We start from the raw sequence: 22986 nt of genomic DNA, 5'->3' as shown, positions 1-22986 counted from the left end.
GGAATTCAATATTTGGAATTTTGAGGTGAATGTAATAAATTAGTGATGGTTTCATGTAGTCATGCTGTACAAACAAAATGAAAAATTTCAAGTACAGCGTGTGTGTATAAGCGTGTGTTTATTTGTAATGGTTTTGCAAGTATGGATAGTTTTCAGTTAGTGGCATTTTTTAAAGAAATTTTATAATTATTTTTAGGTGGTATTGGTTGTAATGTATCACATTTTCTGTTCAGTGAAAACAGTACAGGGTTTGTGCTACGCCTTCTTAATATCCTTAATAAAAAAAAAGAAGAATTTTTTTTTACCTTTAAATATACCTAAATTTAACTATGAATCTTATAAAACTCTTTAAAAAATAGTTTATATTTCCATGGCATGTAAACAGTTTATTGCATGGACAATTCTGTTATTTTGGACTGAGCCAGCATGAGTGTTCGCACACGCAATTTTCCAGTGTCTGCAATGCTGTGGGCCTGCGCCTAGTTCATCAGTGGTAAGAATAGGCCTTGTATTTTAATGAAGTAGGAACCATGCAATAGCCGATGGTTGCCACGAGCGCGCTGTGTCTCAGGCGGGCCGGCTCGTCCCCGACACGGCCCGGCAAGGACAAGGCGGACCGAGAGAAGACCAAGGACAAGGACTACGAGGCGAAGGAGAAGGCGTCGAAGAAGGAGGACGGAGGGGAGCGGGAGAAGCGCTCCAAGGACAGGAAGGAGGAGAAGGCCGCGGCGAGGGAGGAGCGGCTGGCGGCGAGGGAGGAGCGACTGGCGGCGAGGGAGGAGCGTGAGCGAGCCGCGGTGCGAGAGTCGTCACAGCGGGAGGAGCGGTCGTCGCAGCGGGAGGAGCGGTCATCGCAGCGGGACGACAGGAGCTACCGGGTAAGGCTCTACCTCAACTTGCTTGCATGTCTTTTTGCTTTACCTTCTTGTAAACCAAACTAATGTGTTCCTGGATGTAGTGTGTTCGAGAAACTGATTAATCAGACAGTTTTATGGTGTCAACGTGGATTCCTCGATTCTTTGATTCTCGCAAATCTGTAAGAGTTAACTGTAATGAGAATCAAGGAGTTCGATGTGAGTTTTATTTATTTATTTATTTATTTATTTATTTATTTATTTATTTTTAACACTTTTTAACAGTTTTTGGTTTCTACAGCAGTTTTACTTGTGCCACTTTTAACCACCATTGTTGACTCTCGAACCCTCAGATGCGAACAGATAAAACACTGTAACAACCCAAACCTTTGGCTAGCTCACAATTAGTCTCAATTGCACATACATAACCACTAGGAAGAATTTTACTGGACTTCTAGAATAAGTATTAGTTCCATAGTACCGTATTTACTCGTGTATAGCGCGCCCTCGTGTATAGCGCGCACCACGATTTTTGCAACTAATTCCAAAGAAAAAAAAAAATTGAAATTTTTTTTTTCCCCCATAAATAAATTTTACTAACATTTTGTGGTACCTGATTATTTAAATTGATGTGTGGTGATGCGTCAGGAAAATACATAAAAACTGCTGTCTAAACGGAAGATAATGAAGCGCTATATCGTCACAACTGGTACGTGGAAGGAAGGGAGGGAGGCGTGCCGCGCTACGTTGCTAAGCTGGCGCGGAGAACTTGATGACTCACCGGTGAGGAATGGAGGAAGCGAAGAAGTTGCCGGGGGGGGGGGGGGGGGGGGGGGGGGGGGGGGGGGAACTGTTGACAACATTCTCTCTTTCTCTCTCTCTCTTTTTACTAGCTTCTGAGCTGGCTTTCTGTAAAGGGGGGAGGTCTAAAAATAAACAAGAGACCATGATGTGCGAGCTTGCGCGCGCGCGTGTGCGTGTGTGTGTGTGTGTGTGTGTGTGTGTGTGTGAAACAGAGGCCTTGTTGCTTGTGCGTATGTGTGGGGGCTGGCCAGAAACGTCACCCGTCACCCGGCAGTTAACGACTTCCACTCCTCCCCGCCTCCCCCCCCCCCCCCCCCCCCCCCCCCCCCAAAATTTTTTTTCCCGTGTATAGCGCGCATCCTTATTTTTTTCCTTTACTTGAGGGGAAAAAAGGGCGCGCTATACACGAGTATATACGGTATATTGATTTACTTTACCCCACACAAAGTGTATCCTCCTGTATTGCTTAATTCTACTACAAAACTATTGCATCGCCTGCTTTCAAACAAAAGAACCATAGAAAATAAAACAAAAACATTAAAGCACATAAAAACTTGAATGGGCAGGGAAAGTAAGTATAGTAACCTAACCATCAGAATTATCAAAAGACATTAAATAAACCTAACCAATACTCATTAAACATGTTGCAAATGCACAAATACTTCTGGGAAAAAAAAAGTATATTTTTACATAATGATAGAAATACTAACCAAGTACTGTATTTACCTGCAGAATAGTCGCCGCTTCGTATTGATCGCACCCTCAATTTTGGGCAAAAAAAAAAACTAAAATTTTCTACGTTGAAGGTTGCCCCTGTATATGGGTCACAGCACTATACATGAGTCTTTACTAAAGTTTTGTGAATACAAGTGATGTGTTCCTTTTCTCAACTTATTCACGCTCCATTGTATTTCATTTTTTCCCCATCCCTTTGCTGCGGAGAGAAAAGAGGTGGCAAGCTACTCTTGTCGGTTCTGCACCAGGCGAGGCTGGAGGAATAAAAAAGGTGCTCTTATAAACATCATAGATGGCTGCGGTTGAGTCACGTTGTGTTCAGTTGAAAGTGTGGGAAATCTCATTCAAAAACAATAATGATTGAGAACAGTTGCACCATGAAAACTTGTCCAGGTAGACACTTAATTGAGGGGGTGCCATTTCACGGGACATTTACAAAGAAGAGAGGGAGGGAAAACTGTCAGCATTACCATATGGCCTCGTACGCATGCATGCTCATGCGCACACACCCACATGCACACACACACTTGCTCCCTCTTTGGCTTGTTTATTTTTAAATTTTCCCCTCCTCTCCTCACCCTCACAGCGCAGCAGACACATCACTTGCCGGCGCCGCGACAAGTCGGCATACATCACATGTACATTAACTGAGCTTTTCATGGAACTTCACGCTTCCGACTGCTGAGATATTTTGACTAAACAATTTATACTTAATCGTGGAGTTTTTTATTTTTTTAAAAAAAAACAAACACAGGTTAGTTATTTACGCACATAATTGAACCACACAGCACGTTATTATTTTTTCACAAATGGGTCGCAGTTCTTCTTCTTTTTTTTTTTTACACTAAAAATTGGCATAAAATATGCGACCATGCGCAGAGTAAGTATTTACGATAGAACACTGAACGCTGGGATTATGTTTAATTGAAGAATGGTCTACAACCACATTTTGTAGCTCTAGTAATATTATTTAATTGAAATAATTGGGGTAACACTTTTATGTTTCACTTGCTTTTCGAGTTCTGTTACTTCCTCCAATTATTTCAATGAAATAATTATACGTGACAGCGACGAAATTCGTGGCGGCTGTAGGACTTGATTCGGTTTAACATAATCCGGACGCTCAAGTGTTCTATCGTGAATACTTGCTGTTCAGTGGTGCCGGAGAAGGGTGTGGCTCGTGAGGCAACGTGGGTGGGTGTCACGTGGGCAGGAGGAGCGCTACCTGGAGCTGCCGGTGCCGGCGCTGAAGGACGAGACCCGCTACAGCAGCTACTACGGCAGCGCGGAGCGGGAGCGCGAGCGCGGCCACTACTACCGGGAGGAGCGCGACCTCAGCAGCCTGTCCAACAGCAGCTCAGGCTCGGTCCACGTCCGGCCCCAGGAGCCGCCCGAGCCAGACAGAGGTACCCATTTATCCTCTTTTCCGTTGCCGCCGTCCTGGTGGACAAACTTGGAGAATGTATACAGCGAAACCCCTTATTTGCACTTTTAATGGGGACAAGTAAAAAAGTGTAAATAAAAGGGAAAAGTATGAAATACGTTAAAGTTAATTAAAATACGGTCGCATCCTGCAGCGTTCATAACAAATACGCATTGCACCACGGTCAAAAAATTTAAAAAAAGGGCCGCAAATTGGAAATTTACCGTCAATAGCGCGCCGTGCGCGGAGAAAGGTCATCGTACACGATCAGCTGTTATGGCGCGGCGTAGCTGCCGGCTGGCTCTCTCTGTTGTCTGAGCTGCGCATGCGCAGTATAACTCACTCAACGCTCCGCCCAGACTTGTGACATTCCATCAGCAGCCAGCCAATAGATGCGAGCTTAGAGGAAAAAAATATAAGCTCCACCTCCCGTGTACCAGTTTTATCCAGTTATAGTTTATTGGTATACGCACCAGTTTTTTCGCTGCCGTGACATGTTCAAGTTTACGTTCATCTTGATGTCTTGATACCAATAATTAATTAATTACGATCCCCAGAAATAAATTTTTAGTTTAAAAAATATGCGTCAACTGTACAATACTTCTGAAATTTTAAAATACGTATAAAACAGTTACCAAGACTCCACGTCAGTCAAGACTCCGCTCATTTTATCTTGTGAAGTTTATGTCTCGTACCAGTATTTAGGCTAAGTTGTGACATAAATATAGTATCAGAACTTACAGGCAGACTCGTAAATTCGTGATATTCCCGACATTCTCGTTAAGTTTATACAATTTGGTTTATAAATTCGTGAGTTTACGTTTTTCCCTAGTACATTTTAGATTGTCTCCTGCTATAATTACTCGGACTTTTACACACCTAGGCTTAAATTATTATATGTTTAGAAATAAAAGCCACTTTTCATGTTATAAAATATGTATATTTTGCAATTTAAAATGTTCATTGCCGACTATAAACGTTATTTTTTTCACAATGTTTTTAGGCCTACTATGGTTGTTACGTGACGTAAATAGCGGGTTGGATTCGATTTTTGAGACGTAATTCGCGTGAAAGTATTGTATTGGACTAAATGGGAACTAAACGAGACCTGAAGAATATACTGCAAATAACGGGAAAACGTAAATAACGGTAATGTAAATAAGGAGTTTCGCTGTATTATGTATATGGAAGAATAATTTTTTTGTGGCATTTTATTAGTGAAGTACCTATGTAATTGTTTAAGTATCGATATCAGCTGACTCGCCCAATTTTTAAAATTTATTTTTTTTAAGTTTTTGGGTTTAGAATATAATTATTTCCATCTAGTACTTAAAAAACTGATGCACATGGGAAAAGTACAATTTCGTTCATTCAATGTCTGCAAACTTTTCTATTTACCTGTTGTAGTTCCATAGGCATCTTTTACTCCAATATTTCTGTAAAATAAGACTATACATACGTGCATATCTGCCAATGGATTGTCCGTATGTTTTAACGGATTTTAAAGACAAGTTATCGCTAAAAACATTCCTATGTAACTGATGTAACTGTATGCATTGCTGACCATAACACATCAGGAGAACGTGTGATATTTTAGGTTTTTTTTTTATTCATTCATGTACATATAAATACAACTTTTTCAGTTGCAGTACCCAGGTCCCACTATTTTTTTTGTACTTTTATGGGAACATACACACCTTTGGTGTTTTGTAAAAGTTTTGAAAGGAGGGTTTGTGGTGCTTGTTCCAGATGTCAAGCGACGGAAGCTGGACGGTGCAACTTCCTCGAAGGTTAGTATCCCAGTCTCCTAGCAGCTGCAGGAGAGCAGTTGTTCTGGTTCACAGAAGTCAGCGTTGGCCAGCTGAGCAGCGCTGACGGCGCTGACTGCAGCCTCGTCACCTCCCCACTCTGTTCACTCTTCACTCTTCTTGTGCCCGGGAAAGACCGACTCTTCTCCCTGAAAACAAGCTCAAGAATCGTGGCGCTGAATTCCAGTAGTAAAGTGCAACGTTTTAAATTTTTTAATTACATTTTGAGTTACAAAATTTTACATAATTTTTTTTTTAATCTGTGATTGTAAGTATAGGCTAAAATTAGTTGTTTTGTTCCTTTCCGTGAAAATACGTGGGTTGTGTTGGTTTCATCAGAAGTAAAAAGAATGAACTTCACAATGTCTTATCAAGCACAAGTGAAAGGAAGAAACATTGGCCTTATTGTTCAACCAAATAGTACAAAAAAAAAAACATTTAGCTACATTCTGTGATATTTACATACTTAAAAGAGAATAAAATAAAATGTTACCTGAATATGTGTTCGACGTGAATCTGTGATAAGAATTTTTTTTTTTGTGATTGTAGAAAGAAAATGACAACATGACAACAAATAAGCATTTACTTGTATTTGCAACAAATGCCTGGAACAGCACTATTTACTGCTTTTGGAAATAATTATATCAAGATTTTTATAACATTTTTTGAATTCATCATGATGTAGGCTTTTAATTTTTATGCAAATGTCATTAAAAAATTTAAAAATCCAAAATCATGCATGAAGAAGTTATCTTACAAATGCTTCCAAAAGCATAATGACTATTTGTGGATATAATATTATTGAAAAAAAGGCTTGAAGCTGACAACTGTATTTATATGATTTTTTATTTGTTTGAAAAAAATTTTATACTAAGCGGCCACTAAAGAGAAAGATAATGAAGCTATTTGAATGTGTTATGCTTAAGTTAGTAGATGATGTAAGAAATGATGACACAATAAGAAAATTGTCGGAGAAGATACCTGTTGGATATGTGCTAGAATGCCAGTGAATGCAACAGAACAGTTATCAACAGTCAGGAATGCATCATTTACGAGAAAGTCAGGACTGGATCTGTTGGACACCATTCGAGGATAAGAAAAATTCATGAAACTATAAGTGTGAATTTCACTATTTTCCTTGTTAAAGCTACAGGGAAAAAGGGCATACAAATGTATTTATTTAATTAGAAGCATTGGGTTCAGAGTAACTGCCTGGCAGCATTGAAAAATATCCATATTTTCCAAATTAATATACAGCTACAGATAAATAACAATTTAAAAATAGCAGATAGAACTAATAACACGAAAACAAGACTATAAGTGGCTTAAAATATGTTGTTAGGGAGATTAGAATATTTTATCTTAATTTTAAAAAAGAGAGATTTCATCATCTGAAGGGATTGCAACATAAAAATAATTTTTTTAGGTATAAGTCTCATGCCCAAAAAAGTCTTGACATTAGGTTAAGTCATAATAAGAAGACAAGTTAACACTCCCAGTAGAGTGTGAGTAACATGATAAATCAGTAAATCAAGAACGGAAGGTAATAGAATAGGTCTCACAGCCTCCCCGACTGAACAGAAAAAAGAAAAACCAAAAGAATGCAACCATTGAGCCAGACTTAAACATCTGAATTTGCTATAGTATTCGAAGAGGTTGAAGGGAATCTATCATCACACAACTTAAAACATCAAAATGTTGGAACATCTGAGAGATTACAGTGGCATAATTATTGAGATCTGGGGGTAACATTTTTTGTTTCTAAAAGAAGTGATTTAGAAGTTAATAGAATTTAAAACATCAAAGAACTTTAATACAAAAGTTGTTTATAAAAACAAACAAAACCTTTTTTGAAGAAACATACATGTGTGTGTGTTTTAATACAAGGACTTTACTGTGGATAAAAAAATTGCAGAGATTAACCTATTATGAGAAACTAAGCATCACAAATTCTTGCAACATCAAGGTAGATGTGATTGAACTCTCATAGGAGTTAAAAGTTGCTGGGAATTAATAACCTGTGTTAATTTAAACATTGTGATGATTCAAAAATTGTTTACGTGGAAATTCCTAGGAGTTCAAGACATCTTAGATGTTGAAACAAGGTGTGCACTGAAACTTCTTGGTTATCAAACGTTGTTAAGGTTGATCATTTTGGTGGTTTAAACATCTGGAAGGATAAAATATATGTGGAACATCTTTGGAAGATGGAACATCTTGGAAGATGGAACATCTTGAAGATGGAACATCACAGAGGATGAAATATCTTGGAGAATGTAACATCGTAGAGGATGAATCATCTAAGAAGATTAAACATCTCGATGGTTGAAAAATCTTGGAAGGATGAAACATCTTGGAAGATAAAACATCTAGGAGGATCACATATCATGAAGAATATAACTTCTGATATGAGGGAACATTTTGGAGGATCAAACACCTTGGGAGAACAAAAAATATTGACTTAATTAAACAGATTAGGGTAGTTGTGTATCTTGGAAAATGAATCATCTTGACAAGTTGAAACATCTGGGAAGAGGAAACATCTTGTAGGAGGAAACATCTGGGAAAGAGAAAACATCTTGTAGAAGGAAACATCTGGGAAGAGGAAACACCTGGGAAGAGGAAACATCTGGGAGGAGAAACCATCTTGGAGTATTTTACATCTGATATAATAAAACATATTTGACAATGGAACATATTGAAGCAAGATCATTTTTGAGAGTGGAACATCTTGAAGGAGGAAACATCTTGGTTGAAGAAACATCTTTGGGGTGTGATGCATCGAGGGAATAGTAGGTACCATTTCATATTGAAACTTAAAGAATTTAATATCAAAGAGATTACAATACCAACATTAAAAAAATTACATGCTATTGAAATTATGCAATCCAAATAAACAAGTTCATTTGAAAAAGCAATAATATGTTTATGCACTGCAAGAACATAATTGACTTCTACCTAAATGGATGAATTAATTGAAATGGTTGCGATTCATTTTATTTGTTGTGTGGATCTGAATCCGCAAATAATTGTTGATAACTCTCTGAAGAGGATTTACTTGGGAATATCAATTATGTGAATATTTTTCTATTCTGAGAAGCAAATCGAGAAGTAAACAGAAACCATTTTTTGATGAAACACTTTCCAAGAGGAATCCAGTAATGTTCCCCTCAATGTGGGCATTGTGTGTCAGTGTGAAAGAACAGTCATCGCTGGTTTAACGGAAGCCGCGACGACGGGAGCGCTGCTCGATCGCGAAGACCGCGGCACTGGGGGTGTGGAACTACTTGAGATCCGGGTGTGTGCGTCCCTGGCACGTGAAGATGGCGTCCCGTAGTCCCGGTGCCTGCGTGTGTGCTCGCTCTCCTCTCCGGCCGCCGCCTCCCGTGGTGCGTGCCCCCCGCAGCCTGGTGAGTGAGCATACCTGTCTTGCTTTCCTTAACAGCAAGCAACAAGCCAGCTCTCCAATACCACTGTCCATTGCTCATCGAGTTGGCTTAGCACTACAGTCAAACCTCTCTGAAACGACCCCTCACGGTTCCTAGGAATAGGGTCAAAATAGAGGGTGGGTCGTAATAGATGTTTTCTGAAATTTTCAGTTGATTTCAACTCCCCCCCCCCCCCCCCCCCCCCCCCCCCCCCACCCACACACACACACACACACGAACCGCTACTCGCTAAGAAACCATAGCCCAGGAAACAAAGGTTTCAACCTGTGAAAAATTTGTCCAAAGCTGAATTTTTGCACAGTGGTAGAGTCGACTATGCTTAATAACATACCGAAAGTTTACCGCTGTAGACCTTGTGCGTATCACTGAAAATTTGCAGTTAAGTCTTAGATGACAGCGACTTGCAGCAGTTCATTAAAATGCTTCCCATTTTCGCACATTTTACCGTAGACTCTCGATAGCTATATGAAAATAATCTTAAAGCACTACTACTCACATTTATAATGAATAAAGTTCTAAAAGTTAATATTAAAGGTAAGAAAAAAATGTTAAATTAATGAAATACGTTTTTTTTTACATCAGTCAAGGCAATAAAAATACAATTTACTTAAACATAAAGGGTCTTACGCAAATATTTCTTTATCAAAAGTTGTTGTATAGTTCTTAAGCTTTACAGGGACACATCTCTCAAAAGTCTAGCTTAATTTCTAGGCTCACTAGAGACTCCCGAGCTTATCAATGTCGTCTACGCACTGCGACAGAGCCACAGCCGCAAGCGCTGTGGCCACTCTCACTCCTACGAAATCGAAGATTTTTAATCTTTGTAAAATTTGCTCCTAACTGAAATTTAAAACAGTGGTAACATTCAAGTTTTCTAGCAACATTTGAAATGTTTACCTCCGCAAACCTTGCGCGGAACACCGAAAACGAGAAGTTAAGTCCTAAATAATACTTTATTGACCACTCAACAATATGGCACTATAACGTAATTACTATAGTATACTTTCAGAATAGCAAACCAAAACTTACTCAAAACATTATTCTCAATGATTAAATTTAAAATTATTTCACTACATTTGACTAAATATGATATTTATTCAATAATATTAGAAGAGAGGTGTTCTGAAAAAAAGGGCACAAATGAAAATACGTATTACAAAAACACGTAGAGCCCGATGTGAAAACATTGAATAAAAGTAGTTGCAAGGTTCTTAAACTTCAAATAAGTTTATTTGTTGAGAGCTTGGTACAATGTGTCTGACCGCTAAAGCGATCCGAACCGCGAAGTGTATACTACTGCGAGGTTGTCGAAGTAGGCTCGGGTCGGGACGAATTTCGCCGTAAAGAAACAAAGGTTTTTAATACATGGAAAATTATCCCAATTAAAAAACTTTGTACAATTGCAGAATGAACGTTTCTTAGTAACATATCAAAAGTTTACCGATGTAAACCTTGTGCGTCACGCCAAAAACGAGCAGTTAAGCCCAAAATGTCAATTTTTTGCAACGATCCACAATAATGGATATTGCAAATGCAGTTTATGGAGTAGACTGACAGTATGGAACCCAAATAATCTAGAAACATTGCCCTATCTGAGGATAGTGATAAAAAGTACAAAGTTTAAACATCTTTCTATAAAATAGACAATTTAAATCATTAAACTTAACGAATTCACTTTCATTCAATTTTTAGGAAATATAAATACATTTTACATAATCTTAAAGAGCCCAAAATGGAAATCGCTTAGAGTAAACGTTGTTGCATATTTATTCATCTTTAAATTGGTATATTTGTTAAGTGTCTCATACAATTAGTCTGACCGCTGAAGCGATCCGAGCCGCGTAGTGTATACTACTGCGATGTTGTCGAAGTAGGCTCGGGTCGGGACGAATTTCGCTGTAAAGAAACAAAGGTTTTTAATACATGGAAAATTATCCTAAAGAAGAAACTTTGGACAGTTGTAGAGTGAACGTTTCTTAGTAACATATCAAAGTTTACCGATGCAAACCTTGTGCGTCACGCCAAAAACGAGCAGTTAAGCCCAAAATGTCAATTTTTTGCAACGATCCACAATAATGGATATTGCAAATGCAGTTTATGGAGTAGACTGACAGTATGGAACCCAAAATAATCTAGAAACATTGCCCTATCTGAGGATAGTAATCAAAAGTACACAGTTTTAACATCTTTATATTAAATAGACAGTTTAAATCATTAAAGTTGAGAAATTCATTTTCATTCAATTTTACGGAAAAGTTAATTCATCTTACATAAATATAAAGAGCCCTACGTGAAAATCGCTTGGAGTAAACTTTGTTGCATATTTATTCTTCTTTAAATGGGTATATTTGTTAAGGGTCTCATACAATTTGTTTGACCCCTGAAGCTATCCGAGCCGTGTAGTGTATACTACTGTGAGGTTGCCGACCGGCTTGGGGTCGGGACGATTTTCGCTGTTAAGAAACATGGAAAATTATCCCAAAGCAGAAACTTTGTACAGTTGTAGAATAAACGTTTCTTAGTAACATGTCAAAAGTTTACCGATGATCCCTTGTGATCACACGAATAACGAGCAGTTAAGTCCTAAATGATAATTTCCCAAACGATCCACAAAATTGTGTTTCGTAAATAATTTAATAACTCTATAAATACTTTTTTTTAGTAGGCTCCCAGTATACAGAAAACTTGGTTTGTCCGCAAACGCCATACTACTACGGTAATAGGAATATGAAATCACTACAGACAAGATTTTGTTCCGTTTACTATGGTGAAACCAGAGCTAACCGAGAAATGAATGAACGTCCCGGAAAGTTGTGATATTTGACGATATTGCGCGAGTAGCACACCCGTACGTGACTACAGAGAATGGATAGTTTCCTTAACCGTTAGGATTTCTGGTACGAACACCCTCTCACTGGTAGGGTCATAAAATACGGTCAAACACTTGCAAAAACATCCACCACCGCTCTTTGCCACTAGCAATCCAACGACGTCAGCTAGGCGCAGCACTCAAATACATTAACTTATTTAAAAAAAACTGAATATGTAATGCTACCTATACGTTTTACTACACAACTCGTGTTTTATTTATTTTCTGGAAAAAAAAACCTATTATTATAGGAATTATGTTGTAAAAGTGAAAAAAAAACTCAGAGTACATTTACGATGAATCGTTTTATTCAATTTTTATGTAGTAAAGTGATTTTAAAGAAGTTAATATATAATTTTTCATTTTGTCGAATACAGGCTACATTAAAATTGTGCATTGTTCTGATCGAAAATAAAACGATGTATCAGAAATAAAAAAATTTTGATGCTAAAAAAATAATTTTTAATAATAAAATTTTTGAAACAGAATAAATCCATGCAGATATAAAACCAGAGGTCCTCTAGAGTTTTTCATTTACAAGTTCCAAGCAGAAATCGTTTATTGTTAATTTTATTGTATCAAAAACATTCATTTAAGAAAAAAATGCATATCTCATTACATGTAACATAAATAAACCCTCTCATATGAATTAGCTATGTTTTAAGTAATCCCTTAATAAGACCAAGTTGAATGAGTGTCGCAGTACGCAGTGTGTCGCAATGCCGCGCTGGAACGGCGGTGGCCGTGAGAGATCAGTACGGCCGCAGTACACTGCAACGCTCGGGCCGCTTTAATGAGCCAACTAATTACGTTAGACTCTTTATAAATATACTGTCTTAAAGCTAAAGGTATAACCAAAAACATTTATTCGGACATTTTTCACATTGGACTCTTCAAATTGGTGTAAATAGTATTTTTATCTGAGTGGCAAAGATAAAAAATAATATGTCATGAATTAATCGCTTAATATCACATCTTTTATATTAAAAATTTATGCTTTTTACAACATTAATGGCTGTATTAGAGTCTCAAGATTATTTTGGTAGTTTTATGGACAGTCTAAATTAAAAACTGTACAAATGGGTAGCATTTTAATGGACTGATGTAAGTCGCTGTCATCTAGGACTTAAATGCAAATTTTCCGTGATACGCACAAGGTCTACAGCGGTAAACTTTCGGTATGTTATTAAGCATAGTCAAATCTACAACTGTGCAAAAATTCAGCTTTGGACAAATTTTTCACAGGTTTGTGGCTTTTTAAGTCTTGGTTTCCTGGACTACCAGCCGTACAATGGCAGGATGCTGTCACTCACAATGCTAGACGGCTTTGCTTTAAACCCACTTCAACCTTCATGACAAGTACGTCGCCCTACAGGCCACCTCTAAAGAAAATATGTGTTAAGTTTACATGTACGTTTTCTGCTTTCCGTAGTTAAATACACTAGAACCCCGATGTCACGAACCCCGGATTTAACGAAGCAGTGATTTTATGAATACATTCTCGGGAACCGTCAAAAAATTGGACATTTTGACCAAAATGTGAAAATCAGGGGGGGGGGGGGGGGGGGAAAGAAAGATCATTAAAATCTGTTAATTGTTAATTTTAACACACAGCGTATTTTTGTGTCGGCTTTAATACTTCCAATAATGTTCATGTAAGAATAACATAAAAATAATGGGACATTTCCTTTAAAAATATGGCAGCTGTAGGTTCTGCAACACGAGTGGGCTCACACGAAGCTCGCCCGGCTGGCTGGCGGTAGCGGCTTCATGACTCATAAGCTCACCCCTCCCTCCCCTCGTTAACATTCTTCAAGGCTAGCTCATCCCTCCCAGACACGCGAACCCTTATAACACCCCAACTTCGCTCCCCTTTGAAAAACCTTCAGTGAGAAAATGCTCATTTCACCCTCCCTTCTCCCGTAAAATTGGGCTATTATGAATGGGGTACTTAAGCGGCGAGGGAGGGGTCAAAATATGTCTCTTTTCACACCAATTTCGAGTTCAGTCATCTCTGGCAAGGAATTTACAAGCTTTCAAACTTAAATATAAATGTATTTTAATAGCAAGGGTCCTATGAAAAGGAATATACCGAATAAAATCAAGCTGCTGTCACCAAACACAGCATAAAACTGCCCAATGCGTGGTCGCTTCGTTATTGCTCGCGCGAGAGGTGAGACGTGGAATGTTAGAAGGAAGATACCGTATTTACTCGTATATATCCCACACCATGTTTTTTGCAACAAATTCCAAAGAAAAAAATAAAAAAAAAAAAAATCCATAAATAAATTTTACTAACATTTTGTGGTACCTGTTAAGTAATTACTTATGAAACAAATGATTATTTAAATTGATGTGTGGTGATGTGTCAGGAAAATACTTAAATTAAATACTCTACCACCTGAAAGCGAAACGTTTGTGGCATACTGTACCATCTGAAACGACCGAGCAAGCTAAACTCTGCTGTGTAGATGGAAGATAATGAAGCGCTGTATCGTCACAACTGGTAGGAGAACGGGAGGGAAGGAGGCAGGCAGGCAGGAACGGGACTATGACCATCAAGTAACTTGATAGTTGACAGAACTAAACATCACCACTCCCGGCACGCTACGTTGCTAAGCTGGCGCGGAGGACTAGATGACTCACAGGTAGCTGCTTGGACGAAAAAGCGAAGGAAGTGGGCGGGGGACTGGTGACAGCATGCTCTCTCTCTCTCTCTCTCTCTCTTTTTACTAGCTGCTGCGCTGGCTTTCCGTAGAGGGGGGGGTTCTAAAAATAAACAAGAGACCATGATGTGCGAGCTTGCCCGCGTGCGCGTCTGCCTGTGCGTGTGTGTGCGTGTGAAAGAGAGGCGTTGCTTGTGCGTATGTGTGGGGGCTGGCCAGAAACGTCAACAATCACCCAACAGTTAAGAGTGAGCGATAGTAAAAATTTTTTCTGCAGATTGGAATGAAATTTTGTCAAAAGTTTTATTTAGCTACTGTTGTTGTCTGTACGTAGTTTCGAAAATTTTCATAACATTTTAATTGAGATATTAAACCTTAAGTTTTAATAATTTAAAGCAGTTTTATACAGAATTTTAAAAAGTCTCGTGTCTGACGCGTTAACTATATATGCATGTAACCTTCTTGTTTACTAAAATAAAATTTCGTTTTAATAGGTGCAATAATTCTATGATAAATTAATTAAATTATAAATCTCTGCATAATGTAGAAGTGCAGTCTTTTATGAAATTGCCTCTTACACGTTACTAACATATTGTAGAGAGATGGGATGAAGCCCTTATAGAGACAAAGCACCGTGGATATTTGTTAAGGCTAAAATATGTCAGAGCTATGTCTGGGAAAGCCAAACGAAGATCAGCTAATATTACCAATTTTTCACACGTAGCGAGTGCAGACGTCTGTGAAACTATTTCCACCTAAGTTCGTATTCGACGAATCAAAATGGATGTTAAACTATTATACAGTAGAAAGAATACTGCATCGTTTGATACCTAACATATGTCTGTGCACTGCCTGGAAACTCTAATCGAAGGTTAGTTGAAAGTCCAATTTCGCGTTGTTTTTGGAATTTTACACGCAGCCGTTTAAAAATAATACGCGCTGAAGAGCGCTGAACAGTGCTGCTAAGGATTGAGCAGCGGGAACTTCCCTGAACCAGGTACTACCTGCTCGTGGTGGGGCGAGACCGCGGTAAGCCGCTTATCTCTCTTCAAGATCAGGAAAGGGGGCAGTCTATTGTTACCTGCCTCTTTCTGACCACTGAACCATGGAAGTGCAGAGTATATCAGTGCTATCGTTCAAGTTCCTTGTGCCAGCCGAAAGAAACTTGCATCAACAGCTTCTATGTTCAAAGAGCTAATTAGTAATCATATTGAATTCTTTAACATTAATTTTTATTAACGTTACCACATTTTTCCCTGTTCACTTACAATTTTGTTTATCTCACACATCTGCCTCCCTACTCTCAGTACGCCTTCATGGCCAGTGACAGTACACCTGGTTATAATTAGGCCCGTTATGTAATGACACGGAAACATAATCAAACGGAAACGCATCTCGTAAACGCAAGACGACCATTTACGGTACTCCGTCAGCTCGTTCTACAGTGTACGGATTTCACGGAAACATAACAAAACTTGCGCCAATAAGCGTAAAAAATACTGACATCACGCAACATCATTGTAAACAAGCTCAAACCTGAAATTTTAAACATGCATCGGTTTTTATGTTTAGTTTACGTTGAATTGTGCATTATGACTTCTGTTTGATGCATTTAACTAGTCTTACGGCTTATAATTAGAGACGCCTGAATTTCGCGAATAGATTTCGTGACTGGTTGTATTGCATATCACTGCATCTCGTATTCACGTAACTGATTGGGTGCTTGTTACTCTCGCGCGTCTGGGCACTTAAAAAAATATATGTCAAATATCGTACCACACGTACGTTAATGTATGAATAATCACTTACTGTAATTTGTACATCTCGGAATGCATTTATACAAAACACATTCGGCTTCGTTTTGATAAAACTTAAACAATTATCTTGTTTGTATTCCACGGTAAATTTATCAATGTACTGAAATGTCACTTTTGGTTTTAAAGAAATAAGTTTTATATATTACACTGTATCAAAATGTAAAATTTTGTGAATTAGCACATAAAAAACAAGGTAAACAACCTAGATTTCATAAAATCATTGCTACATCCACCGGTTTTAAAGTCTCGATGTATGTAGATTAACCGACATGCCGAAGGCATTACTTGTTGGAATTTCGCGCTTAATCTTGCTCTAAAACTAAATATTTCCATTCGTTAAAAGTGTGCCGCAAATACTGTATACTTCTGTTTGTTTATTGACATTGTTTTTTTTACTTGAGCCATCTTTGTTACTCAGCCTTTTTTGGCCGTTCAAAATTGGTATTCCCGAAAGAGAGGTGTACACCAAACTAGACTTTTTTGATATTCCAGACAGAAGAAACAACGTCTTAAATAATAAAGCGGAAACAACTAGCAAATACATAAATATCGTATGGGGAAGGTACCTGAGGGTAGGGTATCGTACCCCGAGTGCAGACTTGTTATTGGGCGCCTGTAGGCATCTGCGTGCCCTAAGGAATGATAAGCAATGAAGCCCTGCAATGGCGAAGCGCTTGAATGAGCGGGGCGGTGGAAACGGGAGATCCCCGAGAAACCCCGCCAGCCACGAAATCGGAATGATTCCTACATGCGAAATTCCGGGCTTCTGCCGCGCTGAGATCGAACCCAGATCGCTTTGGAGGGAGGCGAGGGGTCTGACCCCTCGACCGCCGCGGACCCTAACATGACTAGGCCTATTCAAAAACAAGAATAAAATGGACATGTTCATGGTATACGTAGTGATAAAATAGTGTATTGCTATTAGCTGCATGGAAGAACGCATGCACAAGAGTTCGGCATTGCCCATTTCTCCATCTTTCTTACGCTTGCGGATGCGAATATGTGTACACTTACGTGTGAATGTAGAACGAACTTAGAGTGTCATACATTTCCCTTTTCGTAATACGTATACGTTTGTGTGTCACGGTCAAACGGGCCTAATCATTACTTGCATAGCCGTTTCATAAATAAGTACTTAAAATTAAATGTACAACTCCTGTGCTCAGAAAACTGCTCGTAACTAAATAGGCTCTTCGTTAGCGATGCTAAGACTTTGCTGCAACTATTTTAGTATACAACGTGTGTTTTAGTTAAATTTATTAACATTTCTGAATGCGTACTGCTGTATTTTCGTAAAATTAATACCACACACGTGATGTCACGGAAGTTGTTATTATGGCATAGTTGTAATGCACGTGTTACTGAAGTCTCTATTGTTTTATATAATCATCCTAACTACACTATTAATTTCAACGACAGTTTGTAATTTATTTGGAAAAAAATTTATCTTGGTTTTCATCTGAAATAAGTGCATATGGCCTGAACACTGGCGAAGTACACTGCTATCAAATAACACAACAAGAATTTAAATTACAAAAAATTACAATTACAACTTTTTTATATATCTGGTTATTTACTAAAAATACGTTAATGGAATTTTAAATAAAATAGACCCTAGTTAACTTTAAAGAAACCGCGTCTCTATGAAGATTCGAACCACAAAACACTTTCTCTATATTAATCTAAACACTAACTAAACATACCCCAGAACAAATGAACAGTAAGAACCAAAACGAAAACATTTAACAGAATTAGCATAAAATGTACAAAATAAAAAAAGCTTTTTTTACCATAGCATAAAAAATACAATATACAATAAGCGCGGATGTGTCTTATAGTGCCCGGTTGTAATACTACTATAACAACCATGATTTAGTGAATTATTTTGGATATATGCCATTCCTGGTTTGAACTGTTAGTCATTTAAAAACCTCCAAAAACCAAATAAATAAATAAATAAATAAAATATTATAAACAGAAAAAATAATTTCCAAAGACAAACAAGACCGAGTCAGATGTATTCGAACATAGTCTGACCAGCAAGGGAAATAAAAATAAATATGGACAGTACAACGAAAACATCACTCACCAAATATTTAACCTAAAAAAACTAGACAGAACAAGAATTCCGTGAAAGGAACTTAGTCAAGAAAAAATAATGTATTAAACACAGACGAACACAGTGGAAATACAGTGAGACAGATTGGATGCAAGCAGACAGAAAAACTGGACAACGCATCAAACACATAAACACAACGATTAAAATAAAGAATTCTATGAACAACACGACGACGACAGCACTAACGAACACAGAAGTTTTTCAATGGCGGGAACAGATGTCAGTTCCCGAAACGTCGCAACTACAATTTGTGGACACGATAACTGCAGAAATTTTTTACCAATCACTTCTAAACTGATAAATAAATTCTGAAAGTGGAAAATCTCAATCAAGTTCGTTAATAGGCAATATCTGACCAAAGTGGTAGATTTGGGGAAGGTTTTTCGAAAACCTGAAAAATCGCTATAACTCCTATAGTATTAGAAATATCATATTCGTTTGAACTTATTAAAATTTGTACAAGTAATGTAATGAAATTTGGTCTTAGCTATGTTTTATACGACCAACCATAACTGTAGGGGGTTGATAAAACAAGGGTTTGAGGACAATAAAAAAATCATAGCTCCCAATGTAGGCACAACTTCGGATCTATGCAATTTTTGTAGTATTGTTATGATTTTTATATAAATCTTTTGTCTAAAACATTTTTGGATTAGACAAACGTTTTCTGAAAGGGGTCAAAAAATAGGAGCGAATTATTAAAAATAATTCATAACGCCCTTAGTAGAAACACTACCAAATTCGTTCAAATTTTTTTTGTTAATCTTTTAATTTTTATCTTAAAATTTAGTCTAAAACATTTTTTTGACTAGACAAACAGTTTCTAATGGGTTATATAAATAGGGGTTGGTTATAAATAAACCATTACTCCCTTAGAAGAAACACTATCAAATTAGTTCAAATTTTTTGTTAAACTTATAATTTTTATCTAAAACTTTTGTCTAAAATTACTTTTTACGAGACGAGCCAATATTGCAAGGGGTTAAAAAAACTAAAGTTGGAGAACGAAAAAAAAATTCGGATCCGTATGATTTTTATATTAATTTAATAATTCTAATCTTAAACTAATGTGTAGAAAAATTTTTTATTACACAAGAAATTGTTGCAAGGGACTGAAAAAAGAGTGACATAATAACACACAGTTCCCTTCTTAGGCATACCATAAAATCCGTTCAAACTGTGTTTAAATCTTACAATATTCATCCAAAACATTTTGTCTAAGAACATTCTTGATAATACAAACCATTGCTGCAAGGTATTTTGAAAACTTTGGAATGGAATATGAGAATAATTAAAAGCTCATTATCATGTACTCTATGGAATTAATTTTTGTTTTTGTTTACATTTTTAGTGTTGCAAATATTTTCTTAAGTAAATTTAATGTTACAAACCATTATTGCGTGGGGTGGTAATATAAACGATAGAAATCTAAAAATCTTATTACTTTTTTAACAAATATTATTATAAAACTTTATAAACTTTTCCTAAAATGTTAAGCTGAAATAATTGTTGATAAAAAGAACAATAAAAACCGAAGTTGGGATTATAAAAAACAATAACCATAAAAAGTATCAATTTAATCAAATTTTATTTTTATTACTTTTTTTTAATATTAATTTAAACATTTGTCCAAAGGATATTTTTGTACGACCACGTATTAGTGGCAAGGATGAAAGATAGTGTTTGAAGGTTGAAAACAATTACATAACTACTTAGTAGGTACAATATTAAATTCGTTTAGACATTAAATGCTGAATGCACTGAGTTGAGAAAAAACATTAAAAATAGTTTCGCTGTTTGGAATGCAAGAAAATGTTTAGTCGGACATTTTTTAATATTGGGTAACATGTCTATAAAAGGATGTTATGTACATTAAGTTTTTTAAATGTTCCAGGAGTTTGTAGAAATCTTCAAATCACTTCCACTTTGAAATCTACGTACGCCTGTAGGCTTTGCTGAAATGGATTTTTTTATATCTATTTACAGACGCACACGAGATAGTTACATAAATGAATCATCCAGTGTCAACAAGTTATCAAATCCAAATTAATATGTTTCATAAGGTAATATCAATACAAACTTTGAATATATTATCTTCGAAATATATCTTTTGACTTTTTTTTTAAATAGATGTTTCCTAATGCATAATGATAAACACAATAAAAACAAATTGAATTGGAAAATTAGTAAATTCATTTTGAAAAAGTTAATGCATAAAGTGGCTTACTAACATTATGCACTTAACGATTGAAATGTTGTTAGGTGTTTTACATTACCTGGAAGACATATGTTAATATTATACGAATTGAAACCAAATTACAAAATTTGCATCTTCGTTTTGCAGATGACGTGCCATATAACATGTATATTTTCTTAGAAATTCTATCCAAATCGGTTGCAACAAAAGACCTAACTATAAAAAAGTAATCAACAATATTTTTGTTTTAAATTACAGCATTTTGGAACAGATGTTGAAACTTATACAATTTTAATTTCTATAAATTTTTCAATATTATGCATGCAGAAAAAAATTCTCTTTTCTTTATTTAAAATACTTCGCAATGAAAAATCAGATACATCAGGTCACGGTTAGGTTTTTTAAGGCCTCCTAGGCTTATGATATATATTTAAATGAAATTATTTACATTAAGTAGATTAACGGATATTATTGTTGGCAAAACAGTTCACAATTATACTGACAAATTTGGACGTCGTTTGACTGAATGGTTTTTGATTTATGGCGAGTTGAGTTTGACAGATTTTTTTATGCGCGTGAGCATGTACTGCACGCGCTAGCAACTGACGATCAAAAATAGCGGACGCGCATACGCTCCTTGCGCCTTACACATCCCAGGTACGCCACAGGACGAGATCGCTCCCCCCTCCACCCCCTTCTGTTTTTCTCTTCATAACGGCCCAACCCAACCCCAACCTCTCCAGCCAGACACAGTGGCGGCAGCTAATCCTGCTTGATTGACAGTAGCTACCCAGCTACGACAACGCTCTCTGTAAGGATATTCTGGAACTTTTTGGGAGGCTTTTTCGTGACCTCGGTGGCTCCTCCTCGATTTTGTCATTTCCTCCTTTCGTCTCCGGCCTGTCGCTCACTCTTAACGACTAACACTCCTCCTTCCCGTCTCCCTCCCTACAATAACTTTTTTTCACGTGTATAGCGCGCATCCTTGATTTTTTTCCTTTCCTTGAGGGGAAAAAAGGGCGCGCTATACACGAGTATATACGGTAAATGTGAGGGAGACAAATGGCAGCCAGTGTGTTTCCTGCGTAGGCAATAAGTGGCGTAGCCTTTTTTTTTTTTTTTTTTTTCTGGGTGAAGCGACCTTTTTCTATCAACCCACGGGAAAAGATAATTGCTTGAGCTGTCAAAATAAACATCGCTGCAGCAGTTAAAACTAGTCGAGGCGGGCGTGCATCCAGTCGGTCGCTGTGTATTGTCAACCGATAGTAATCAAAATCAAGAGAAATCCGGCAGGTAGCTTTCTTTGCCTTAACTGCGTAGGTACCACACTAGACACTCGCAAAAATCTAATCGTAAACACGTTGCCACATAAACCTTTATCTGCACCCTGCCGGCAAAGGGGCGTGGATTGGGGGTTGTTAAGTGCTGACAGCGGTCGACAGGAAGTGGTATCTATTTTTAGATATGCGCTGCTTAAGGCAGTACAGCACTCGGCAAGAGAAACGCAGTAACACGCTACTCACCACAAGAAACTTATTTTCTGTCTGATTTTCTTGGGATTTTCGGCAATTTTTCACAGTTCCTCGAAATCGGGTTGTAATAGAGAGGTGGTCGCAATAAATGGGGTCGCAACAAAAAGGTTTTACTGTACTTGCATACAAATACAATTTTCTTAGCTATAGTTGTGGATCGAGTCCAAATTTCTTTTGTGTTTATAATAACCTCTTTTTTTTTTCTCAATATTATTTCATTTTTCGGTTGTTGTGGAAGAATGAGAATATTGTTTTGGAGATTTTTCTACATTTATATTTTCCATTTAATAAAGCCAATACTTAATAGTTTCATATTATGATCAATTTCATTGGTGAAAATTTTATGAATCGTTTTTGACTGTTTTTTATTTTTCTTAATTTTTTCCATGACACTGATATTGACCATAAAAAAATTAAATTCTGAATTTATTTCACACAAATCACTTTTCAGTCATCAGAACAAACAACCATGTTATTGGAGCTAATAAACCTATTTCTAATAACAGTAGAAAAAATATTTGATCGTATGCTTATGATTTCTTTTTGGTGTTGATGTAGTTTCAAATTAAAATCTGGCCTTGTCTCTCACCAAATATTATGGTAGGTAATAGTAATAATGTCAATATCCAATTTGTAAGCTTAATTTAATTGTATATGTTTACATGTGATGTTTCTCCTAGGTCTTAGTATGGTATCAGATACTGACTAGTTTA

At 37.0% G+C, this 22986-nt stretch overlaps 1 protein-coding gene across 2 annotated transcripts in view; it reads left to right on the top strand.

The window, feature by feature from the left end:
* LOC134536715 (THO complex subunit 2) overlaps positions 1 to 22986 on the top strand; it is a 188786-nt gene that overhangs the window by 134574 nt on the left and 31226 nt on the right. For both annotated transcript variants that reach the window (XM_063376592.1, XM_063376591.1), the window contains exons 25-27: positions 572 to 878; positions 3607 to 3799; positions 5566 to 5606. In XM_063376592.1, coding sequence (XP_063232662.1) covers positions 572 to 878; positions 3607 to 3799; positions 5566 to 5606 — 541 coding nt within the window. The remainder of the gene's footprint in view (positions 1 to 571; positions 879 to 3606; positions 3800 to 5565; positions 5607 to 22986) is intronic.

This window comes from Bacillus rossius, chromosome 11 (genome assembly GCF_032445375.1).
Source record: "Bacillus rossius redtenbacheri isolate Brsri chromosome 11, Brsri_v3, whole genome shotgun sequence".
NCBI lineage: Eukaryota > Metazoa > Arthropoda > Insecta > Phasmatodea > Bacillidae > Bacillus > Bacillus rossius.
This window is presented reverse-complemented; position numbering and strand designations above follow the sequence as displayed.